This window comes from Podarcis bocagei (assembly GCF_964188305.1).
Source record: "Podarcis bocagei genome assembly, chromosome: 15".
Lineage (NCBI taxonomy): Eukaryota > Metazoa > Chordata > Lepidosauria > Squamata > Lacertidae > Podarcis > Podarcis bocagei.
This window is the reverse complement of record NC_138141.1, coordinates 4,446,327-4,468,035: the sequence shown is the minus strand read 5'-3', so window position 1 is coordinate 4,468,035 and position 21,709 is coordinate 4,446,327. Positions and strand designations below refer to the sequence as shown.

Below are 21,709 nucleotides of genomic sequence, written 5' to 3'. Positions count from 1 at the left end.
AATGTTTATTTCTTGTAGGTTACATCCGCAACACAAGCAGCATCTCCCCCCGAGGTTACTCTTCCAGCTCGACCCCTCAGCAGTCTAATTACAGCACCTCCAGTAACAGCATGAACGGCTACAGCAACGTCCCCATGTCGAACCTGGGTGTTCCTGGCTCGCCCGGATTCATTAATGGCTCTCCCACAGGATCTCCCTATGGCTGTGAGTAGTCGTCCCTTCTCTTCCTTTCAGCTGACCTTTGGTTTGACTTAAGCCAAGAGGCAATCTGCCAGAAAATACTTCTCTCCCCTCCGCCGCCAGCTTTCTGGGGCAGTGCACCAGAAGATTCCCCGACTCTACAACGGGAAATTCAATGCAAAGCTGCTGCAGAAGGAGCCTCCCAGGGTGCACCGCTGCTTCTGCCTTCTTGCCTGAACCTGCCAGTCATGTAGCGTAATGGCTAAATTGTGCAGACCAGCCAGTGTCGGCATTTGCCATCCTTGAGAAGCTGTCAGGATCCCAGGACCCGGCAATGATGCCTTCCTAGGGGCCCCTTTTAACTGGTGCTCTGATCCAATGAACGCTAGGTGTGGGAGCTGATGTCTTAATTTTTGCAATACCCCTGAAATAGCATTGTGATGGGGCACTGTGGGAAATTTAATGGTAGCTCCATTGCTGTTGCAGCCTCTTTCTGTTTTTGACACCACTAGGTAAATTAACATAGGGGAAAGGAGTGAATTAATCTTGGATGGAGGGGCAGCAGAGGCTCCAGTTCTGGGCTGACCCAAAATCTTGCCTATGTCATTAACTCACCAGATTGCCTTAGACAAGCCGCAGCCCTCCTAGACTCAGCCGGCCCTCTACAAAAAAAGGATAATAACATCGGCCTGCTTTCCTGTTAAGGAAGTTGCCATTGTCTGCTTGTCTCCAGTGGGCTAAATAATTGACTGTTGAAGAGGGGGATTTTCTAGGTTGGAACACTGGCAGAAATGAAGGTGTTTGTTTTTTTAAAATAAAAAACAACAACCCTGTATACAACCCTGATTCAGATCAGGGTACCTGTAGTTTCTTTTTGCATTAAAACTAAGCATATAAATATCTGGCTCTAAGTCAGCAAATAGATGCAGTGAATGTAAAAAAAAGGAGAAAACTGGCAATTTTCACATTATGGCTCCATCTGCACTACACATTTAACGCAGCATCCTAGCACTTTAAGCAGATGTCACCTCCCCCAAAGAATCCTGGGAAGTGTAGTTTGTTAAGGGTGCTGAGAGTTGGTAGGAGACCTCCTATTCCTCTCACGGAGCTACAGTTCCCAGAGTTCCCTGAGGAAAGGGATTGACTGTTAATCATCTCTAGGAATTGTAGCTCTGTGAGGGGTCTCAGGTCTTAGGATTCTTTGGGGGAAGGCACGACTATTTAAAATGAAATGAATCTGCTTTAAATGTATAGTGCATATGATGCCTATATTTGTGCTCAGGTTTCAATAGCCAAGCACAAGATACTTTGTCAAATCTGAAGCATGGAGGCATGTGGAAGAGTGAGGTTTTCACACATTTTCCTCAAAGAGAAGCATATGCTCTTATTTTGTATGTGGAAACCTGCAGTCAGATATAAAATGTAAACTGAAAGCTGACTTATAGCCAAAGGCAAAACTTCATAAATATGGACCTCTCCCTCTCCCTCTCCCCCCCCCCGCTCTCCCACACCACTCAAGAATATATAGCATTCTTCCTCAGCACCACATTCTTTCTCTCTGCAAAGCATTTTTTGCTATTGGCCCACTGTGGCTATGGTAGTTGCTAGAGTGATCATGGCCTGTTCCATCCTGCAGGCCTGGGTCAAACTACATGCTATGTTAAGTAGACATTTAAAATAGTGCGCTTAGGATTAGCCACTTTCTTTCTTTCTCTGAAAAAGAAGTCGTTGTGGGGTCCTGGCCCAGATCATGAATATGTTATACCGTGGGAGCACGTCCTGCATTGTTTTTCAAAAAGTCCCTGCCCAACTGCAGTTCATAATTTTGAATCAATGAAATACAAAAACAATCCACAGATCTAAAACAATTGATCAATAAAAAACAAACATCATCACAAAATTAACAGAAAGTCATGCAAACTATAAAGAAGTGTAGAACCAATAAATGGCACTTTTAAACTCAGTTTTATCACTTCCAAGAATTAAAAACAGGTAGGAAATAAAACACCTGGGAGAAAAGATAAAGCCTGGCACGGAGAAACATTTAACAAGGAATTACTAACCTGTGTTCCAGGTGAGCATCTCTGGGGAGAGCATTCCATAACCATGGTGCCACCACTGAAAAGGCCCTCTGCTTACTAATCCTGTGCTTCTTTGGATGCATGGTTAGGATATATAGTAGTCACCTACTGTACCTCACTAGGGGGCAGAATCTGGAGGAGGGTCTCTGCTGATGATCTCAAGGTGTTCAACCTTGGGTCCCCAGATGTTGTTGAACTACAACTCCCATCACCCCTAGCTAGCAAGGCCAGCGCTCAGGGATGATGGGAGTTGTAGTCCAACAACATCTGGGGACCCAAGGTTGAAAAAGGCTGTTAACAGGTACCAGTATATATTGGAAGATGTGATATAATATAGGGGTCCCTAAGTCAGTTCAATGGCATCTTGTATGCCTCTTTCTGGCAGCTCCTGCAGCTCAGCTGGTGCAAAACGTGTTTTCTGGACAGCCCAGGACCAATGTGGCAGGCAGCAGTTATGTGTTACTAGTTTCTGCAGCCACAGCAAGCGCTATGATTCTCCAGTGGTTTAACTTCTTATGAAATGATTTTAGAATGTTGTATTATTTTATTGTTGCTAGCCGCCCTGAGCCCGGCTTCGGCTGGCGAGGGCGGGATATAAATAAAATTTATTATTATTATTATTATTATTATTATTATTATTATTATTATTATTATTATCCACTTTGTCAGTGCCCAGCCGTGGTCCTGTGATGTCACGCCTGCAGCGCGTGTGTGACTTCACATGGCAGGAGAAGACCTGACGAGGCCCAGTGTGGCCTCCAGAAGGCCCAACGAGGCCATGGGAAGACCCAGTGGGGCTGCAGTGGGCCCACCATGGCTGCAGATGCTTCCCACAAGGCCTGCCATGGCTGTGGCTAGGCCCATCGCAGCCTCAGGAAGGCCCCAACAGAGGCCCCACAGCAGAGGCGGAGGCCCCGGCCCAGTCACTGTGGCAGCACCAGAGAGCAGTAAGGCAGCTGCCACAAGCGGCTGGTGAAGGCCAGGCCCCCACAGTCAAAATTTTGTGGGTGTCCAGGCCCCCCAGAGATGGATTCAGTACTTGTGACTACAGTGGTGCCTCGCAAGACGAAATTAATTCGTTCTGCGAGTTTTTTCGTCTTGCGAATTTTTCGTCTTGCGAAGCACCACTGTCTTCTAATCACCAAAGTCTTCAAAAACCTCAGAAAAGGCTACCACACCGTGTGCTATGAGTTGCTCCTCGATGTCAAGTCGCAACTGCACCTCTTCAAGCAATGCACCCAGGGTATTAATGGTTTTAAGAAAAAGGAAACAAACTTGCAAGACGTTTCCGTCTTGCGAAGCAAGCCCATAGGGAAATTTGTCTTGCGAAGCAACTCAAAAAACAAAAAACTCTTTCGTCTTGCGAGTTTTTCGTCTTGCGAGGCATTCGTCTTGCGAGGTACCACTGTATCTTGCTTGTTTTTTGTTTGGTGGGAATGTGTGCCTGACCTATGATCATGCCTCTTGCTTGCCAGGATACTGGATGGAAAGATCTATGTGTGTATTTTCAAAAAACCCTCTTGACTTTTATGTGGCTGCTATACAAAGGTCACTTCTGTTGCTCCACTCACTTTTGCTTCTGGCACCATCCCTCGCTGGGATGCAGACCCCAGAAAGTTGCCCATGAAGGAATGTGGCTTTCAGGCTGAAAAAGCCCCCCTCCCTCTGCCCTGCATATAGTAACACAGCTTTAGAGTGTTCCCAGCATTTAACACACATTATCTCATTAATTATTACAAGAAGCCATTAAAATAGATGGTGGTGTTGGTGATTGAAGAGAGATTATATCGGGAAGAGAAAATGATCTGCCTGTGTAAGATTAGAGGGGCGTGATTATTATTTTTTTGTGGGGGGAGATTCGCAACTGCCATGGATACACCTTTAACATAAAGGTGTATCAAAAATCTTCCTTTGCTTTCAGAGGGGGCCTTGTTCCCATGCGAAAGTGGAGGAATTTTCAGCTGCTTTTAGGGCATGGGAGCAATTCTGAGAAATACTGAGGACTGGATGTATTTGGCATACCTTAATTTTAAACAAGGTGGTCAAACATTCAACATCGCCATCTTCTTCTTTATTCATTTACTGAAAAACCATGTCCTTATGCTTTAGCCATAGTCAGTGGCAATAGCACAGCAACCCGTTTGGGTGGCCTGTCTCCTATCTCCCACCTGTGCACTGTGGTGGGGAAGTGGCAGTCCTACTGGACCTTATACTATATTAGATCTTTGCTCCATCAATCCCAGTATTGTCTGCTCTGGCTGACCAGCAGGTCTCCAAGATCTGAGCCAGATCTCTTTCTTACTATCTGAAATCCTTTCTAATGGAGGGCAGGGATTAGAAGTTAAGGTAATCAATGACTACTAGTCATTATAGCTATGATCTACCTCCACTGTTTGAGGCAGTGAGCACCGAATACTAGTTCCTGGGAATCCCAGGTGGAGAGAGGATGCTAGACTAGGTGGGCCTTTGGCCTGATCCTGCAGGGTTCTTATTGAAACTGGGACTTTCTGTGTATAAAGCAGAAATAGGGAACTTAGTGGCCTCCAAATGTCATTAGACTACAACTCCCAACACCCCTGCCAGCCAGAGTTGATGGGAGTTGGAGCGTAACAACATCTGGAGGGAGCTGCAGCCCAAGATATGAAAAGAGGTAGTAAGGGAACACCTAGCTACTTTAAATGAATTCAAATCTCCAGAGCCTGATAAGCTGCATCCAAGGATACTAAAGGAGCTTGCAGATGCAATTTCAGAAACTTTATCTATTATCTTTGAGAATTCATGGAGAACAGATGAGGTCCCTACAGACTGGAGGTGGGGAGATGTTGTCCCTATCTTCAAAAGGGGGTGGGGAGATAGCTACCCAGGTAGCTACCAACTGGGGAGCTTGACAGGGAAGGTCCTAGAACAGATAATTCAACAGTCTGTCTGTGAGCATTTAGAAAAGGATGCTGTGATTTCTAAGACCCAGCTTGGGTTTCTCAAAAATAAGTCATGTCATACCAACCTGATTTCTTTTTTTGATAGAATTACAGACTTGGTGGATCAGGGAAATGCTGTGGGCATATTGTATCTTGATTTCAGTAAGGCTTTTAACAAAGTCCCTCATGATATTCTTGGGAGGAAGCTGATAAAATGCAGGTTGAATGACGTAACTGTTAGGTGGAATTGTAGCAGGTTAACTGACCAAACCAAAGAGTACTCATTAATGGTTCCCTGTCATACTGGGAAAAAGTGAGAAGTCGGGTACTGCAGGGTTCTGTCCTGGGCCCGTTGTTGTTCAGCAACTTTATAAATGACTTGGATGAAGGAACTGAGGGATGCTCATCAAATTCACAGATGACACCAAACTGGGAGGGGTAGCTAATGCCGCAGAAGACAGAATCAGAATTCAAAATGCTCTTAACGGATTGGAGAACTGGGCACAAGCTAACAAAATGAATTTCAATAGGGACAAATGCAAGGTTCTGCACTTAGACAGGAAGAACCAGATGCACAAATACAGGATGGGGGACACCTGCCTTACTAGCAATACATGTGAAAAGGATCTAGGAGCCTTAGTGGACCACAAGCTGAACCTGAGTCAACATTGTGATGCAGCAGCAAAATAAGCTAATGCTATTCTAGGCTGCATCAACAGAAGTCTAGTGTCCAGATCAAGGGAAGTAATAGTACCACTCTATTCTGCCTTTATCCACTAAGGTTGAGGAAGAAATTTAGTTCACCTTTAAAAGCAAATCTACCTAATCTGCACTTTCCAACGCAATACACAAACCGAAACACAGCCATCCTTTGAAACTTGTACTGCAGTTCTCCACCCAAGTAACATGTATAAAATTGCAGATATGGGGGTAAAAATGCTTTATTAGGGGAAATTGTTTTGTGAAATGTGTATATTAATCAAAATTGCATGCAGAAACACTCGTATTAGGAGAAATTCATAGTTAAATGCTGAAGAATAGGAACTCAGTTTTTTTATGTAAAAAAATGCAGACTGATGTGGAGGTGAAAATTAGAGTGGGGTGAAAATTAGAAACTGAAAGGTGATTCATCCATCCCTAGAAATAGACTTTGCAGCTTGATTTGGATAGATGCTCACACACAATGAATGTAAATTTGGAAAATTAACCCAAATTTAGTTTTTCCCCATTTTTCATTGCACCCATCCAGGGTATTGCATGTTGCAGCATTATAGTTCCTTGGTTTTTAAATGCAGACGCTTTCTCTGCTGTCACTTCAGAAATGCAATATGTGTAAGTACACCAGAGAGAGAAATACGTTCTCTGCTCCTCTGGTTTTATGAAACTTAACACACACTCCTGGCCATTGCAAAGATTTGTACTTCTCCTTTACCAGCCACTCATATCTAGGAACTACTGTTCAGCAGCTGGTTTGTAGCCTTACTCCAGCAAAATGGTCTTCTCTTATGTTGATGGGTCCCAGTGGGCTTACCTGGTGGTGGCGACAGCATGAGAAGCTTGCAGAATCTTATTGATTTCCCACAATGCTCCTGCATATTGTTGTTGTGTGGCATTGTGGAGCATTCAAATGACAGCTCTAACCAGGATGCTGGGGCCAAGGAAGTTCTTGAGGGTTCCACATGCTGATGCTAAGCCTTGCAACCCATGCAGTGTTACCATAGGAAGTTGCCAGATCGCTGGTCCATCCAGCTCAGCATTGTTTGTACTGGCTGGCAGTGGCTTCCCAGATTTTTGGACAGGTGCCATTCCAGGCCCACATGAAGATGCCAAGGATTGAATCTGGGACCTTCTGAATGCAAGGTAGATGTTCTCTTATTGAGCTACAGCCCTTCTCTCCAAACACAAGTAGGGACAGGCTTTTAACAACCCAATTTTATCAAGTTGGAGGGTATACCGGTAGTGAGCAGTACAGTAGAGCATCAACAGTTATGCACAATGCCAGCCTCACCACTGCCTTGCCCCTCCCTGTCTATCCCCTGGTGAGCAGCAGGGAAGCAACTGGAGGTCAACTGAGTACTGGCTCCACACTGTGCTGCCTGATTCTGCAGAATAAGCAGCTGGATGGTACCGTTTGGTTTTAGTCTATAGTCTATACCATTAGCCACATCCACTAGCACAAAAAATCTAAAGTAGCAGCCATCATGAGAGATGGGGGAGAAATTTGATTCAGTTCACATTTAAAGGCAAGCCTACTTAATTTGCACTTCCCGGAACAAGATTCGACCAAAACATAGCCATCCTTCAAAATTTGCATTCTTCCGAACTTTGAAATGCAGTTTTCAAGTCAAGTAAAGTGCAAGAAAAATGCATGTATTGGGGTAAATTATGCATAAAAGTGCACATATTAGTGAAAGTGACATATAAAAATGCATTAAAACAGGGAAAGTTGCACTGCAAAAATGTGTGTATTGGGCAAAATAAAATAAAATGCTGCTGAATTTTCATGAGGGCTATTAAAAAACCATGCAAACTGATGTGGAAATAATGTGGAGAACTGAACTTGAGATTGGAAAAATGAGAAACAGAGAGAAGCTGAAATTGAGAGATTCACACAGGCCTGGTCATCACTCCTTTTAATAAGAAACTCAGGTGGTGAGTCCTGGCAGGACTGGAGACCAAGCAAGCCACTAAGTAACAAAAGGAAACTATCATTGTACTGCAGAGGTATAGTAATAATAATAATAATAATAATAATAATAATAATAATAATAATAATAATAATAATAAAAAATAATAATAATAACTGAACTGAGGGAGGAACATACACACACACAAAAAACCCCTCCACAGCCTAGTAAAGACTGAGGATGTTCATCAACCATGGAATGTTGTGTGTTATGGCGGCTGGCTGGAACCCTGAACAGGAGATGACTTATTAAAGAGCAAGTATGCATAATAGTTTGTTGCTGGTCCCTCTTGTTTTCTTTAATAACTATTCCATCTGCCCAGTTATGAGTGTCCATAGTGAAGCTGGGATTAAAGGTGATTGTTCCAAGTCCTTGTCAAAGTCATTTCGATTAAGATAGCCATTCATTATCTACTGACAATACTGAATTGTTTTCAAAAAATAAATCCAGACCACATTATAGGATGAGAACATATTGAGGTATTTTTTAAAAGAAAATATTAATAATAATCAGTTGCCTTTTTGAAAGAGTCACCCTTCAAGAAAGAAATTTGAATGTCTATTGATTTTTGCACAGAGAGTTTAAAAATGGCCAAACAGATGTTTGGTAGATTTTTTTCCACTTTTTTGTAAAAAAGAAAACCCTTACAAACTCCACTTCCTGACTGAGTTATGTGTGCCAAGTTTTAGCTCCAGGGAAAAAGAGAGAAATTTTTACAGCTGAGTTATAAACCCCTGACAATAAGGGTTTACAATGAGATGCTGACAGACCCTTTAAAAAATTAAAAAAGGAAATGTTCAGGCTCTGAGAAGAAAATGTGCAGAGTAAAATCCAGCTGTGATTGTGTGGGCATGCTGTGGATTTGAGCAACAAAATGAGTGTTTTTGCCAATTGGATCCCAAAATGGATTGCAAAGCTTAGTTCCTTCCAGTTTCAACCATCTCTCTCCTAGTGTCTAAAGTTTGCTTCAATCATCATCATCATAATAATCACCATCTAAAATATTGGTCTTTAGCTTCTGTGTCCTGCGACATTTGACAGATGAAGATAGGGACACCTTTGATATTGTTCTATACTTAAAATCCAATCATAAGAAGACAGAGACTCTCACCTAAGAGATCTACAGCAAACCTTTTCAGAACTAAAATACCCAGCAGATGAAGTTAGACAACAGATCAACAGAGCCAGACTGATACCCAGAGAGAACTTGCTGCAAGACAGACCCAAAAAAGAAAATAACAGAACACCACTAGTCATCACATACAGCTCCCAAGTTAAAACAGTTCAACGCATCATCAGAGATCTACAACCTCTCCTGGACCTTTCATTGCCTACAGACAGCCACCCAATCTTAAACAACTCCTAACCCACAATAATACTACAACCAGACTTAACACGGACACTGGCACCAGAGCCTGCAATAAACCCAGATGCCAACTTTGCTGCCACATACACCCGGACAACACCATTACTGGCCCCAACAACATCACACATACCATCTCGGGACTATTTAATTGCTCATCGTCTAACATTGTGTATGCCATCAAATGCCAACAGTGTCCTTCAGCTCTCTATATTGGACAAACAGGCCAAACCTTACGCCAAAGAATAAACGGACATAAATCTGACATCAAGAATCACAAAACAGAGAAACCAGTAGGAGAACACTTCAATCTCCCAGGACATTCTATACAAGATCTCAAAGTAGCTGTTTTACTACAAAGGAATTTCAGAAATAGACTGGAAAGAGAAGCTGCTGAATTGCAACTCATTACCAAACTTAAAACAATGGAGAGACCTGGTCTGAATAGAGACATTGGATTCTTATCTCATTATACATGACTAAGCAATTTCTCACCTTCTCACCCCTTGCCTTTTCCTGTAAGACCTATTACAGTCGTTAAGAGTCGTCAACAGGCTCATCTCAGCTATCTGCCAATCTCCCATTCCCACCACCCTTCTGAGTAATACCCCTCCCCACCTTCTCACTATATAGAAGGATCTGGCAACTTCTGTTTCAGTGTATCTGAAGAAGTGTGCATGCACACGAAAGCTCATACCAAGAACTAACTTAGTTGGTCTTTAAGGTGCTACTGGAAGGATTTTTTTTTTTATTTTAAGAAGAACATAAGAGGAGCCTAGTGCACCATCCTGTTCTCACCGTGGCCAATCAGATGTCTGTCAAAAGCAGGACCTCCTGAGGTTCCTGGCAACTTGTAGTCAGAAGTGCACTGCCTTTGACTCTGCGGGTACAACAATAGCCATCAGGCTTAGTAGCCAGTGATAGCCTTATCCTCCATGAATTTGCCTAACCCTGTTTTAAAGCCATTCAATTTGGTGGCCATCACAACCTCCTGTGGGACCAAGTTCCATAGTTTATCTGTGCACTGCATGAAAAAAAAATGCTTTCTTTTGTCCATCCGGAGTCTTTAGTGAATTTCAATGTCACTGCATGCCTATGAGTGTTATGAGAGAGGGAGAAATCATGTTTGTGTCAGTTTATTTGAAAGATTGCCTTGCCCCAGATGTGCCCTCTGAACCACTGGCCACTTTACAAGACCACATAATATTCATTCCAACCAGTCTTCTAGTGTGGCAACACCTAATCTCTGGAACTTCCTGCCTATTAATATTTGGCAGTTGCCTTCTCTGTATTGCTTTCCGTGCCTGCTAAAATAATGGAATAACAGAATTCTACAGTTGGAAGGGACCCCAAGTTACCTTGTTCAATCCACATTTTACCACTTCCTCACAAGAATATCATGGGAGACTTTGTCAAAATCTTACTGAAATCAAGATACACTAGGTAAAGGTAAAGGACCCCTGGTCGGCTTAATTCAGTCAAAGGTGACTATGAGGTGCAGTGCTCATCTCGCTTTTCTGGCTGGGGGAGCCTGGTCATGTGACCAGCATGACTAAAGCGCTTCTGACGCAATGGAACACCATGATGGAAGCCAGAGCAGTTTACCTTCCCGCCAGAGCGGTACCTATTTATCTACTTGCACTGATATGCTTTCGAACTGCTAGGTTGGCAGGAGCTGGGACAGAGCAACGGGAGCGCACCCCATCATGCAGACCCCAACTGCCAACCTTGCGATTGGCAAGCCCTAGAGGCTCAGTGGTTTAGACCACAGCACCACCCCATTAACTTTTTCAAGATACACTATGTCCACAGCATTCCCCAGACCCACCAAGCTTGTTACTCCATTGGGGGAAAAAGAAAAGAAATGATGTCTGGCATGACTGGTTTTTGCGAAACCCATGCAGGGTCACCGCATCCTTTTGTAAGGGTTCACAGACCGACTGTGGAATTGTCTTCTCTAGGACCTTTCCTGGTATCGATATAACTAAATGGTAACTAAAAGTTTTTTTGTTTAGAGAAACGTACACAGACATAAAACTTTATTATCCAGATTTGTTGAAAAATTGCTCTATAGTTTGCTACATTTCATGTCTACTTGTTTTTAAAGTTTATCCATTTGTGTGGATAAAACTGCTTAGAGATTTTTATTGATTATTATGTGGTATATAAATCTTGTTAAACCAACACATCAATAAAATGCATTGCTCCAACAACAGCACTTCCAGAGATGTACTCACACAAACATTTACAATCATACATAAAAAGAAAACTAGCTAATAGATATAAAAAGAATGGGAAGGAGAAATTTATAATGCAGGAAAAGGAGTATGTGATTGAATATTACCCGATTATACTATATTATGTAATAGCTTCAGAAGGTCTTATTTATTTGTTTTATATCAAAGAGTTTATTGAACCAGTCAACATATCTCATAATGGAATATACAGTACATCTATTAACACTTGAAAAATGAGATACAATATTAAATGACTCTTTTGAGAGGTAGTGAAAAGCGGTTATGTTTATAAGGACAAGGTGGTTTTTTGTTTTTTTGTTTAAATCCATTGCTCTCAACAGGAATTTACTTACAGTTTCTGCAATAATCTCATTTGTATCCAAGAAAAGAAAGCCATGTATCTTCCAGGCTACAAATAATGGCCACTGAATTAATCAAGTCTTTCAGGAGATCTTTGTAAAAGTTGCAAAACAAGGACAATGTGCCTTCCTGTTTCTGTTTGTTCTTAGATCTATTATTTGCTGTTGTTTAACATTACAAATAAAACCTGTCTTTTGAAAGACCTACTTGTAAAGTAGCCATTTTTCGCTCTGTTACAATAGAATGGGGTCAAATAATGCCTTTTTAACTCTAAGGGCCATGTTCCCTCCTGGACATCTTTTTGCTCCACCCCCTAATCTTCCTGTCTTGACTGGGGAGAAGGTTTCTGAGCCTGTTGGACTGAACATACTTGGCAGATTCTTGCAAGGAACCTTGATAAAGAAAGGTGTGTGCAGGGACATCACAGGCGGAGCCAGCATACACCTCCCTGCTGCCTTACACTCTGGCCACACCTGTCCATATACAGTGGAACCTCGGCTGTCGAACGTATTCCGTTTCGGAAGACCATTCGACTTTCAAAACGTTCAACAACCGAGGTGCAATTGCTGGTCGGCAATTTCAGTGGAATTGAATCCTTCCGAGACGTGTTAGAAAACGTAAGCATTCACTTCTGGGTTTTCGACATTCAGCTTCTGAATTGTTCAGCTTCCGAAATGCTTGAAGGCCGAGGTTCCACTGTATTTAAAGCACTATTAAGGTGGTGTACATGTTTCTTCTTCTTCTTCTCATTTTATCCCCCCAAAACCTTGTGAGGCGGGTTAAGCTGAGAGACAGGGACTGGCCCAAAGTCACCCAGTGATCCTCATTGCCAAGTGGGAATTTGAACCCTGATCTCCTAGGCCTGATTCTGACACCCTAACTACTACACCACACTGGGTCAATTTAAAAGTCATGGTTTCTCCCAAAGAATCCTGGGAACTATGGTTTGTTAAGGGTGCTGAGAATTGTTAGGAGACTCCATTCCTATAATTCCCAGAGCTCCCTGGCTGGAAGGATTGAATTGTCATTTTGGGAGGGCAGTAGGTGTCTCCTAAGAACTTTCAGCACCCTTAACAAACTACACTTCCCAGGATTCTTCGGGGGAAGCTGTGATGGTTACAGTGGTATAAGAATGCCTTAAATGCAAGTTGTGGATGTGGCCTTTGTGTCAGAACATTTCCAGGCTGAACACCTGAACTGGGCTTTGAAACCAAAGAACTAAGTTCTCATCAGTCACCCCTTAAAGATGCTCTTTGGATTGTAAAGTGGTGTGAAGTGGGAGGGAAAGAGGGAGGGGGGTTTTCCAGTCCCCAAAATTCCTATTTCTTCTAATGGAATTTCTGTTTCTCCCTTCCCCTCCTCTTCAGTGATGTCTTCAAGTCCAACAGTTGGTTCCTCAAGTACTTCCTCCATCCTCCCATTCTCCTCTTCTGTCTTTCCTGCTGTCAAACAAAAGAGTGCCTTTGCTCCCGTCATCCGACCCCAGGGGTCTCCTTCCCCGGCTTGCTCCACTGGCAATGGAAATGGGTTCAGAGGTACGTAAAACTCTATTTTCCACTCCCTGCCCCCTGGAGCCTCCGTGCATGCAACGTGTTTTGTCTCAAAGGCAGATACAGAAACAACAAAGAAGCTGAAAGCTTGGAGGATCTCGATGCATTAGCAATATCACTTAAACAACACAGATGGAGTCCAGAGACAACAGGAATCCTGATAATGCATCAATGGAGAGAAACTGAACAAAAACAATGTACGACCTGGAGAGAAAGGTTTTGACTTTTCTTTAGTCAGGCCTTGTTCATAGTAGAGGGATATACAACTAACACATATAAGGGGAAAGTCCCTCAGAATTGCACGGCCAATCAGAAGACAGCCAACCTCAGCAAAGATCATGACACTGTAACTGGTTGCTAAGCTACATCACCAGCAGCAGCCTCTTGGTTGGCTTGCTTTAACATTGAGAGAACACCTTAAGTTACATTATGAATGATCTTTGCTGTTGCACTTACAACATGATGTACAAGTAATGTTTGTGAATCCGGGCTGAATGTAAGCTGGGTGCCATCTAGTTCATGATATCGGCAGGCAGAAAGGTTTCAGGAATCTTAAAGTTAAAGTGAAGTGTAGTAGGTAGGGCTGTATCTTTGGAGTGAGCCTACTGGAGCCCGCCTTCATCTAGGAGATGTGTTCCCAAACTGTGGTCCATGAGCTTAAATCAGCTGGTCTAGGGATGTCTGAGAACAACAGTTACCTTTCAGAATGCAGACTTCTCTGAATGTTGTGCTGTTGTCCCTGCACCCTACCCAAAAGAGTATGGAGAAAAGTATGTTTGGAAAATATTTCCCCACCGAAAACTGACATCTGCAAATGGAGTAGTGAGTTTTTAAGATGGAAGATACACACACACATAGATTTGTGAGTGTGTGAGTTGGGGGAAGCAACATTCTTTTAAAGACTCTGGGGTGGAGTGAGGAGGCCCATCATTTATGGTGGCTGCAACAAACGGGCATTTGGTCCCTGTTGTATTTTCAGTTTTTGATGGGAACTGTTGGAGCTCCTCTCAGAGGACAGTGACTGCCATTCCCATCCCTGTGAAGCAATGTTTCATTCTGGGGATGGGAGGGTGGCTGCCGGCTGGTAATGACCAAGAAGAGCTATATTGCCAGCACCTGCGGAGACTGTGTTATAAAAAGTTAAAGAAAGGATAATGAATTGTTGCCACCCATGGCAAGCCCTCCCACAGACAGCTGAAGAGTTCTTTCCACTCTCCCAGTTGCCTTGAAGTGGCTTTTATTATTTTTTTTAGTGTGGAGTGTGTTTGTGAATCTCCTTAATAGCAAGCTAATAAGTTTCCACGTAAAACCTACTGGCTCACCCATATTGCTAGGTAATTTGCAAATGGAAAAGGGGGGAAATCATTCTGAAAGTGCCACAAGATTAAACCAGTGGTCAACCAAATACCTGCTGCTGCTGCTATTATTATTATTATTATTATTATTATTATTATTATTATTATTATTATTATTATTATTATTATTATTATTCACCCTTCACCCTAAAGTCCCAGAGTGGGTTATAACATTAAAACACAACATTATAATGCAATATTAAAAAGAGTTTTACATTACAACGTAAAATTACAGAAGTAAGGTAGGTCCAGAAAATATAGACCTTTTAAGTGGAAGGCAGTGGAAGACAGGAGTGCCTGGTGTGCTCTGGTCCATGGAGTCACGAAGAGTCAGACACGACTAAACGACTAAACAACAACAACGACAAAGTGTCTAAAGCCAGGGCAAAGAGATGCATCTTCAGCAATTGCTGGAAGCTATATAATAAAGGTACCAGGTGCACTTGGGGACGGCCAATGAGAATGCCCTCTTCCGAGCCACCCCACCCCCTGAGCTTCTGAAGATGGAGGAACTACCAAGAGGGGTGTCTCTGCTGAACTCAGCACCTGAGAGGGTAGGAAGGGAAGGAGACTTGGATGCAATAACTCTGTCCCATCCCTCTTTTCCAGCAAATGATATTCACATCCTGGCACTTTTGGCAGCTGACTGGTCCTATCACCTGCCCTGGACACTCTACTCTTAGCAGTAGCAACCAGTTTAATTTCCCACACTGCCCCAAGAAAGAAAAGCAAAGGTTCCCTTGGGGCTCATGCATACCTCCATTTGCCCCACAGCTTTCCTCCAGGAAAATCCATGGTTTAGCATTAAATCAGAACAAGTGGCAATTGGGTGGTGGGGCAAAGGCAAACCCACTTGGACCCATGCCTGGAAAGTGTGGGACACATGGAAAAGTGCTTGGCTCTTGCTTTCTAGGAATGGGACAAGTAGAAGTGTGGATAAGCCCTGAGAGACAAGTAGGCAGAGGGATCAGGCTAGAGGAGCAGGCCTGGCAGGGAAGGGTTGAGGCTCCATTGAGGAGCTTCTGCTCTACATGCAAAGGTCCCAGGTGTGATCCCCGGCATCTCCAGGTGGAGCTGGGAATGTCAGCTGCCTGAAAGCCTGCAGAGCTGCTGTGTAGACAATACTGAGCTACAGGAGCACCATCGGGGGGGGGGGGGCTGAGGACCCTTCAAAAAATTTCAAGGAGGAGGCCTGGCCCCCTCAATATTCCAGAGTGACATGTGCACACTGTGCATGAACACCTGCAATGTGCTGATGTATTGCACACACAAGTGACATGAGCTTGTCATGCAGCATGCGCACATGATGTGATCACGTCATGTGGTGCCGGCCCCCTCAATTGCAGGGGCAAGACCATGTGCCTGCTGAGCTAGATAGACCAAGTGTCTGAATCAGTATAAGGCAACTTTCTATGATTATTGTTCTATGTGTTCCCTCTCTCTGGCATTCCATTCCCCATGAATTCCCATTTGTTTATTTTACTTATTTAGTATGTTTATATCCACCAGTCTTTCTTCCATCAATGGGATGTACAATCTCAATGGTGTTTTGTTTGTTTGTTTGTTTTGCAATGTGCACAACAACCTTGATGCAATAGTTCTTCCAAATAGTTCTTCTTTCATGTGCTGCTACCAGCCAGCTTGGCCAACCACTGGTCTAACCCAGGAGGCAGAGGCTCTTGGAGCCATTTGTGGGATTCCCTGCTAGAGCATAGGCCTTGGTATTGACGACACCACCCTGGGATGCTCTTGCAGAGCTTCTCTATCTTCTCCTAATGTTGCTTAGGAACCTCACCAAAGAAATCATCCCTCTGTGAACCTCAGTGAGACTGATCAATTTGTAAAGGGAGATGAATGAGAATGGACAGTTCTAGCCATGTAAGTTATTTTTGTACAGCCAAAGACATAGAATTGATGGGCTTGAATAAATTTCAGCTCTCCATAGAGCAAAATGATTTTATTACAGGGAAACTGAGTGGTTCCAGGGCCTTCCTGGTCTCAGCAGTGATCCCCTATCCTAAAAGAGCACAGACAGGGCTCCAAAGTATATGTGAAATCTCTTCTTGAACCACCAGGGGGTTGGATAAAAAGTATTTATTTCCCCAAAATGGAAACATACAACACAGTCTCTTTAAAAGTAACTTGTAAAAATGCCCCATAAAATCTCCCTTCCTTGCTTTTTGTGAGTGAATATGCACTTCCATATATACATGTATAATACATACCTCATACATACTTATACATATCTCTAGCTATCTAGTTCCATAGCTAGTTCAACACCTGAAGAGGTTTTTGAAATTGTGTAGAGGACCCAGTCACCACCACTGCCCCCAATATCCTTGATCCACCCACCTTTGACCTCCTACACGGAGCAATAAGGTCTGCAGGGTTATTGTAAACACGTTCAGGCAAATGCGTTTAGAAGTCTCCCCACAGTCAGGTATCCCACTTCATCAGGGTTCCATTCTCCCCTTGTTTGTTTACAACTGTAGTTGCACAGCACGTGGAACCCATCAGTCTGCCAAATTATCACATAGTCTAAAAATGTCCCCCACCCCATCCTAAACCAGACCCCCATTTTCATGTACAGAAAATGTCATGTGTGAAGTGTTCCTTACAGATGTTTTGAAGTGTGACCATCTACCTGAGCAGGAAATGGCCTAGGAGCATTAAAAGAGTTCTGCTGGATCACAACAAAGTCCTATCTAGTCCGTCATCCTGTTATCACAGTGGCCACCCAGATGCCTATGGGGAACCCGCAAGCAGGACATGAGCTCAGCCAGGCATTGTCTGCACTTGTGATTCTCAGCAACTGTAAATAGTACATAGCCAGCAGTGGGTAGTAGCCATTGCCTTATCCTCCCAAAATTTGTGTAAATCCATTTTTAAGTCATCCAAGTTGGTGGCCATCACTGCATCTTGTGGTAAAAAATCCCATAGCTTAAATAAGTCCTCCCTTTTGTCTGTCCAGAATCTACCATCAGTTTCATTAGATTACCCTGGTTCCAATATTATGAGACAGGAAGAAAAACTTCTCTCAGTCCATTTTCTCCCTGGCATACATAATTTTATATGCCTCTATTAGGTCTCTTCCTACCCCCCCCCCTTTTTGTCTAAACTAGAAAGCCCCCAAAGGGAGTTGCTCCATCCCTCAGATCACTTGCATTGCCCTTCACCATGTGCATCAACCGGAACAGTACACTATGTTCTACGTGTGGTATATTACAGCATTATGATATTGGCAGTTTTATTCTGAATCCCTTTCCTAATGATCCCTAACATGGAATTTGCCTTTTTCACAGCTGCCGCACACTGGGTCGACATTTTCATCTAGCTATCCACCACAACTCCAAGAACTCTTTCCTGGTCAGTCACCACCAGTTCAGACCCCATTAATGTATATGTTTGTTAAGGGTGGGGTGGTTGCCCCAATGTGCATCACTTTACACTTGTTCAAACTGAACCTCATTTGCCCATTCATCCATTTTGGAGAGCTCCTTTTGAAGCTCCCCCTTTATTTTCATTTTCAGCATACAGTGGTACCCCGCAAGACGAACGCCTCGCGAGACGAAAAACTCGCAAAACGAAAGGTTTTTTCGTTTTCGAGTTGCCTCGCAAGACGAATTTCCCTATGGGCTTGCTTCGCAAAACGAAGCTTGCCCCGGGGACAGCGGGTCTTCTCTTTTGAAGCAAGGGGCTGCGGGGAGATAGCGATCTCCCTGCAGCCCCTTGCTTCAGAAGAGGTCGGGGGCAGCGGGAAGCGAAGCGCTTCGCTTCCCCGCTTCCCCCGGACGTCTTTTGCAGCAAGGGGCTGCGGGGAGATCGCTTCTCCCGGTGCTCCGAAGCCGGGCGGGGGGCAGGGGACACCTCCCGCCGCCGCGGGGACACCTTTTGAAGGCAGGCGGGGGGGAAGCAAAGACTTTCGCCCCCCGCCCGCCTTCAGAAGAGGTCCAGGACCTCTTCTAAAGGCTGGCGGGGGGCAAAAGTCTTTGTCCCCCCTGCCTGCCTTCCCAGGGGCTTTTAAATCGCCCCGGACAGCGGAGAAGTCCTCCGCTGTCCGGGGCGATTTTAAAATGCCGCCCGCCAGCATTTTAAGATCGCCCGGACAGCGGAGAAGTCCTCCGCTGTCCCGGGGTTTTTTAAAATGCTGGGGGTGGGAAGAAAAGCCCTTGTCCCCCCCCCCAGCCTTCAGAAGAGGTCCGGGGACAGACTGTCCCCGGACCTGGTCTGAAGGCGGTTTCCCTAGGAACGCATTAATTGATTTTCAATGCATTCCTATGGGAAACCGTGCATCGCAAGACGAAAAAACCGCAAGACGAAGAGACTTGCGGAACGAATTAATTTCGTCTTGCCACTGTACTTGGTAATCTCTCCCCTAACTCCAAACCCATTATGAGCTGATTGTCCCTGACCTGACACTGTGTTTCTAAGATGCAATGTAAGGTCAGGGAAATGACTGTACACTTTGGGAAATGAATGTAGTCCTCTTGTTTGCCCACCAGCTTAGATGAGCTCATAAGCCAAGTTGTAGGTGTCCATGGTTATTTGCTGGCCTGGATGGGAATCCAATACATTTGTGAGCACCAGGACTACATTCATTTCCCAAAGTGTACAATCATTTCCCTGACCTTACATTGCACCTTAGAAACACAGTGTCAGGTCAAGGATGATCAGCTTCATGGAGCTAAGAAGTGGCTGAGGATTCTGCCCTTCCTCCAGCTCAGACCTGGAATGGTGTGCAGAAGTTTGATTTGTCTCCTTGCTTTTTGAGTTCTATAAATAACCAATCAGTGCAGAGCCAAAATAAACCAGAACCTTGGGGCTGAGGAGAGGACAGAGAGCCTTCCACCCCGAAGCTCCAATGCTGAGCTGCATCATGCTCACCAGAGGGAGCTGAGTGCTCTACCAGGGCAAGCATGTTGAATGAAATGGTGGAGTCCTGGGAACCAAACAACACATGGATGATTGTCCTATTAATGGCCATGATAGCTATATAAAGCCTCCATGTTCAGAGGCAATGTAAGAAAGGGCTCAGTGGTAGAGCGTGCACTTTGCCTGCATCTGGTTGGTCATTGTGGCAAGTAAGATGCTGGACTGGATGGGCCAAAAAGGTTTTTCTTTTCTTATCCCCATATGCTCTCTATTTCACTGGTGTGCCCTTACCACCTATTTCTGATAAAGAACATGTTGTTTGAAATCTTGCAATGTTTCAAGCAACTGGTTGTTATTCTAAGTTGCTCTATGGTTCTCATTAAGGTTACACAAGGGAGGAAACCCACATGATTCTTGGCTTCCACAATGGTGTTAGGAATGACACACGGATACCCTCAGATAACCCGCCTTGTGCCATGTGTTCCTGCTTTCCGCTCCCTGTGTGCCATCTGCTAGACATTCCTCTTATGTAGCCAGACATGGTAGGCAGGGGGAAAGCAGCAGGCCTGACAACACCCCCATTTCTTGGCTGCTCCCCCAAATTGATAGCAGGTGTCTTGATCAGGAAAAGCCCGGCATTTATATTGTGTCGGACGTCAAGGCTGCTTAAAAACAGCGTGGCAGAGATGTAATGTGACGTGACGCAACGTGAAGTGATGAGTACCCTGGTGTCTAATCATCTCATCACAGATGCAAGGCAGCAAATTGGAAACTGCTGGAGCAGCACAAAGGAACTGTTGGCCACCTATGCCTTTGCCTAGATCGGAATATCTGAATGGAGAAATTATTCTCTCTATCTCTAATGTTTGGGTGTGCATGTCATTGGTTATGCAGCCAAAATGGCATCAGGGAGGGATCAGCAGGCTTACAGGGGAACCCTAAGGTTCACACAAGTACACAACAGTCTTTCGTGGGGAGACTCCTCAGAGCGGGGAAAACAACCAAAATAGCCCAGTGAGGACTGAGCATGCTCACTTGCCACAGAAGGCTAACTGGCTTGTGTGTGTGTGGAAAGGAATGGAAAAGTAGCTAGGAGAAGGGAGAAAATAGAGAGTCATGGATAAAGGTGTGGATTAATGACTGGAACATGAATACTCCGCACTGCAACATTTTGTTGCAGGCCCCATTTCTGTATGCTAAGAGCCACACTGCAAATCATTATCTGCATATGCAGAGGAATGAGGCAGAAATTAAATCATGACACTGTAGAATGAACTGCACCTCTTTAGGCTACAGGCTCTGAGAAGGTGGCGCAAGGGCTTCTGCAGCATCCCAGAGCCCTCACACCTCTTTTCCACTGCCTGGAAAGTGAGGCATCTCACTTCTTGCTTTGGAAAGGAGGCCCGAGGGCTCTGGGAAATTCCCATGGCCCTCCTGCAACTTTCTAGAGCCCATAAGCAAGAAAAACCTATTGGGTACACAGGTGTGTAGGGAATCATAGAATTGTAGAGTTTGAAGGGCACCAGAGGGTCATCTAGTCCAACCCCCTGAGATGCAGGAATCTCAGCTAAAGCATCCATGATACACGGCCATCCAACCTCTGCTTTAAAACCTCCTGTGAAGGAGAGTTCTCCATCTCCCAAGGGAGAATGTCCCACTGTCTAACAGTAAGATAGTGTCAGAAAGTTTTTCCTGGCGTTTAATTGGAACCCCTAGTAACTTGAATCCATTGGTTTGAGTCCTACCCTCCAGAGCAGGAGAAAACAAGCATGCTCCCTCTTCCATGTGACAGCCCTTCAGATATCTGAAGATTGGTATCCTATCTCGTCTCCTCTTTCCCAGACTAAACATACCCAACTCCTCAACCATTCCTCATAAGGCTTGGTTTTCAGACCCTTGAGCATCTTAATAAATGGAGAGCAGGGAATGGTAGGTTTCCCCCACTCCCCTGTTATTCATTTATTTCCCCCATCACCCACGTAAGGTTGCAGTCATATAAATTAAGTGAGTGTAAGTTGTGTGTTTACTGTGTAACTGTCACTTCATATCTTGGTTGCAGCAGTGGTACGTGGGAAGTCTTGACAATGGAGAAATTTATTCAGTTTG

At 44.2% G+C, this 21,709-nt stretch overlaps 1 protein-coding gene across 2 annotated transcripts in view; it reads left to right on the top strand.

Annotated features, from left to right (window-relative positions):
- EBF2 (EBF transcription factor 2) overlaps positions 1–21,709 on the top strand; it is a 265,985-nt gene that overhangs the window by 235,522 nt on the left and 8,754 nt on the right. The window contains exons 14-16 of one of the 2 annotated variants that reach the window (XM_081171701.1): positions 19–204; positions 13,194–13,361; positions 18,034–18,097. In XM_081171701.1, coding sequence (XP_081027827.1) covers positions 19–204; positions 13,194–13,361; positions 18,034–18,065 — 386 coding nt within the window. In that variant the 3' untranslated portion in view covers positions 18,066–18,097. The remainder of the gene's footprint in view (positions 1–18; positions 205–13,193; positions 13,362–18,033; positions 18,098–21,709) is intronic. The other variant, XM_081171700.1, reaches the window with a different exon arrangement.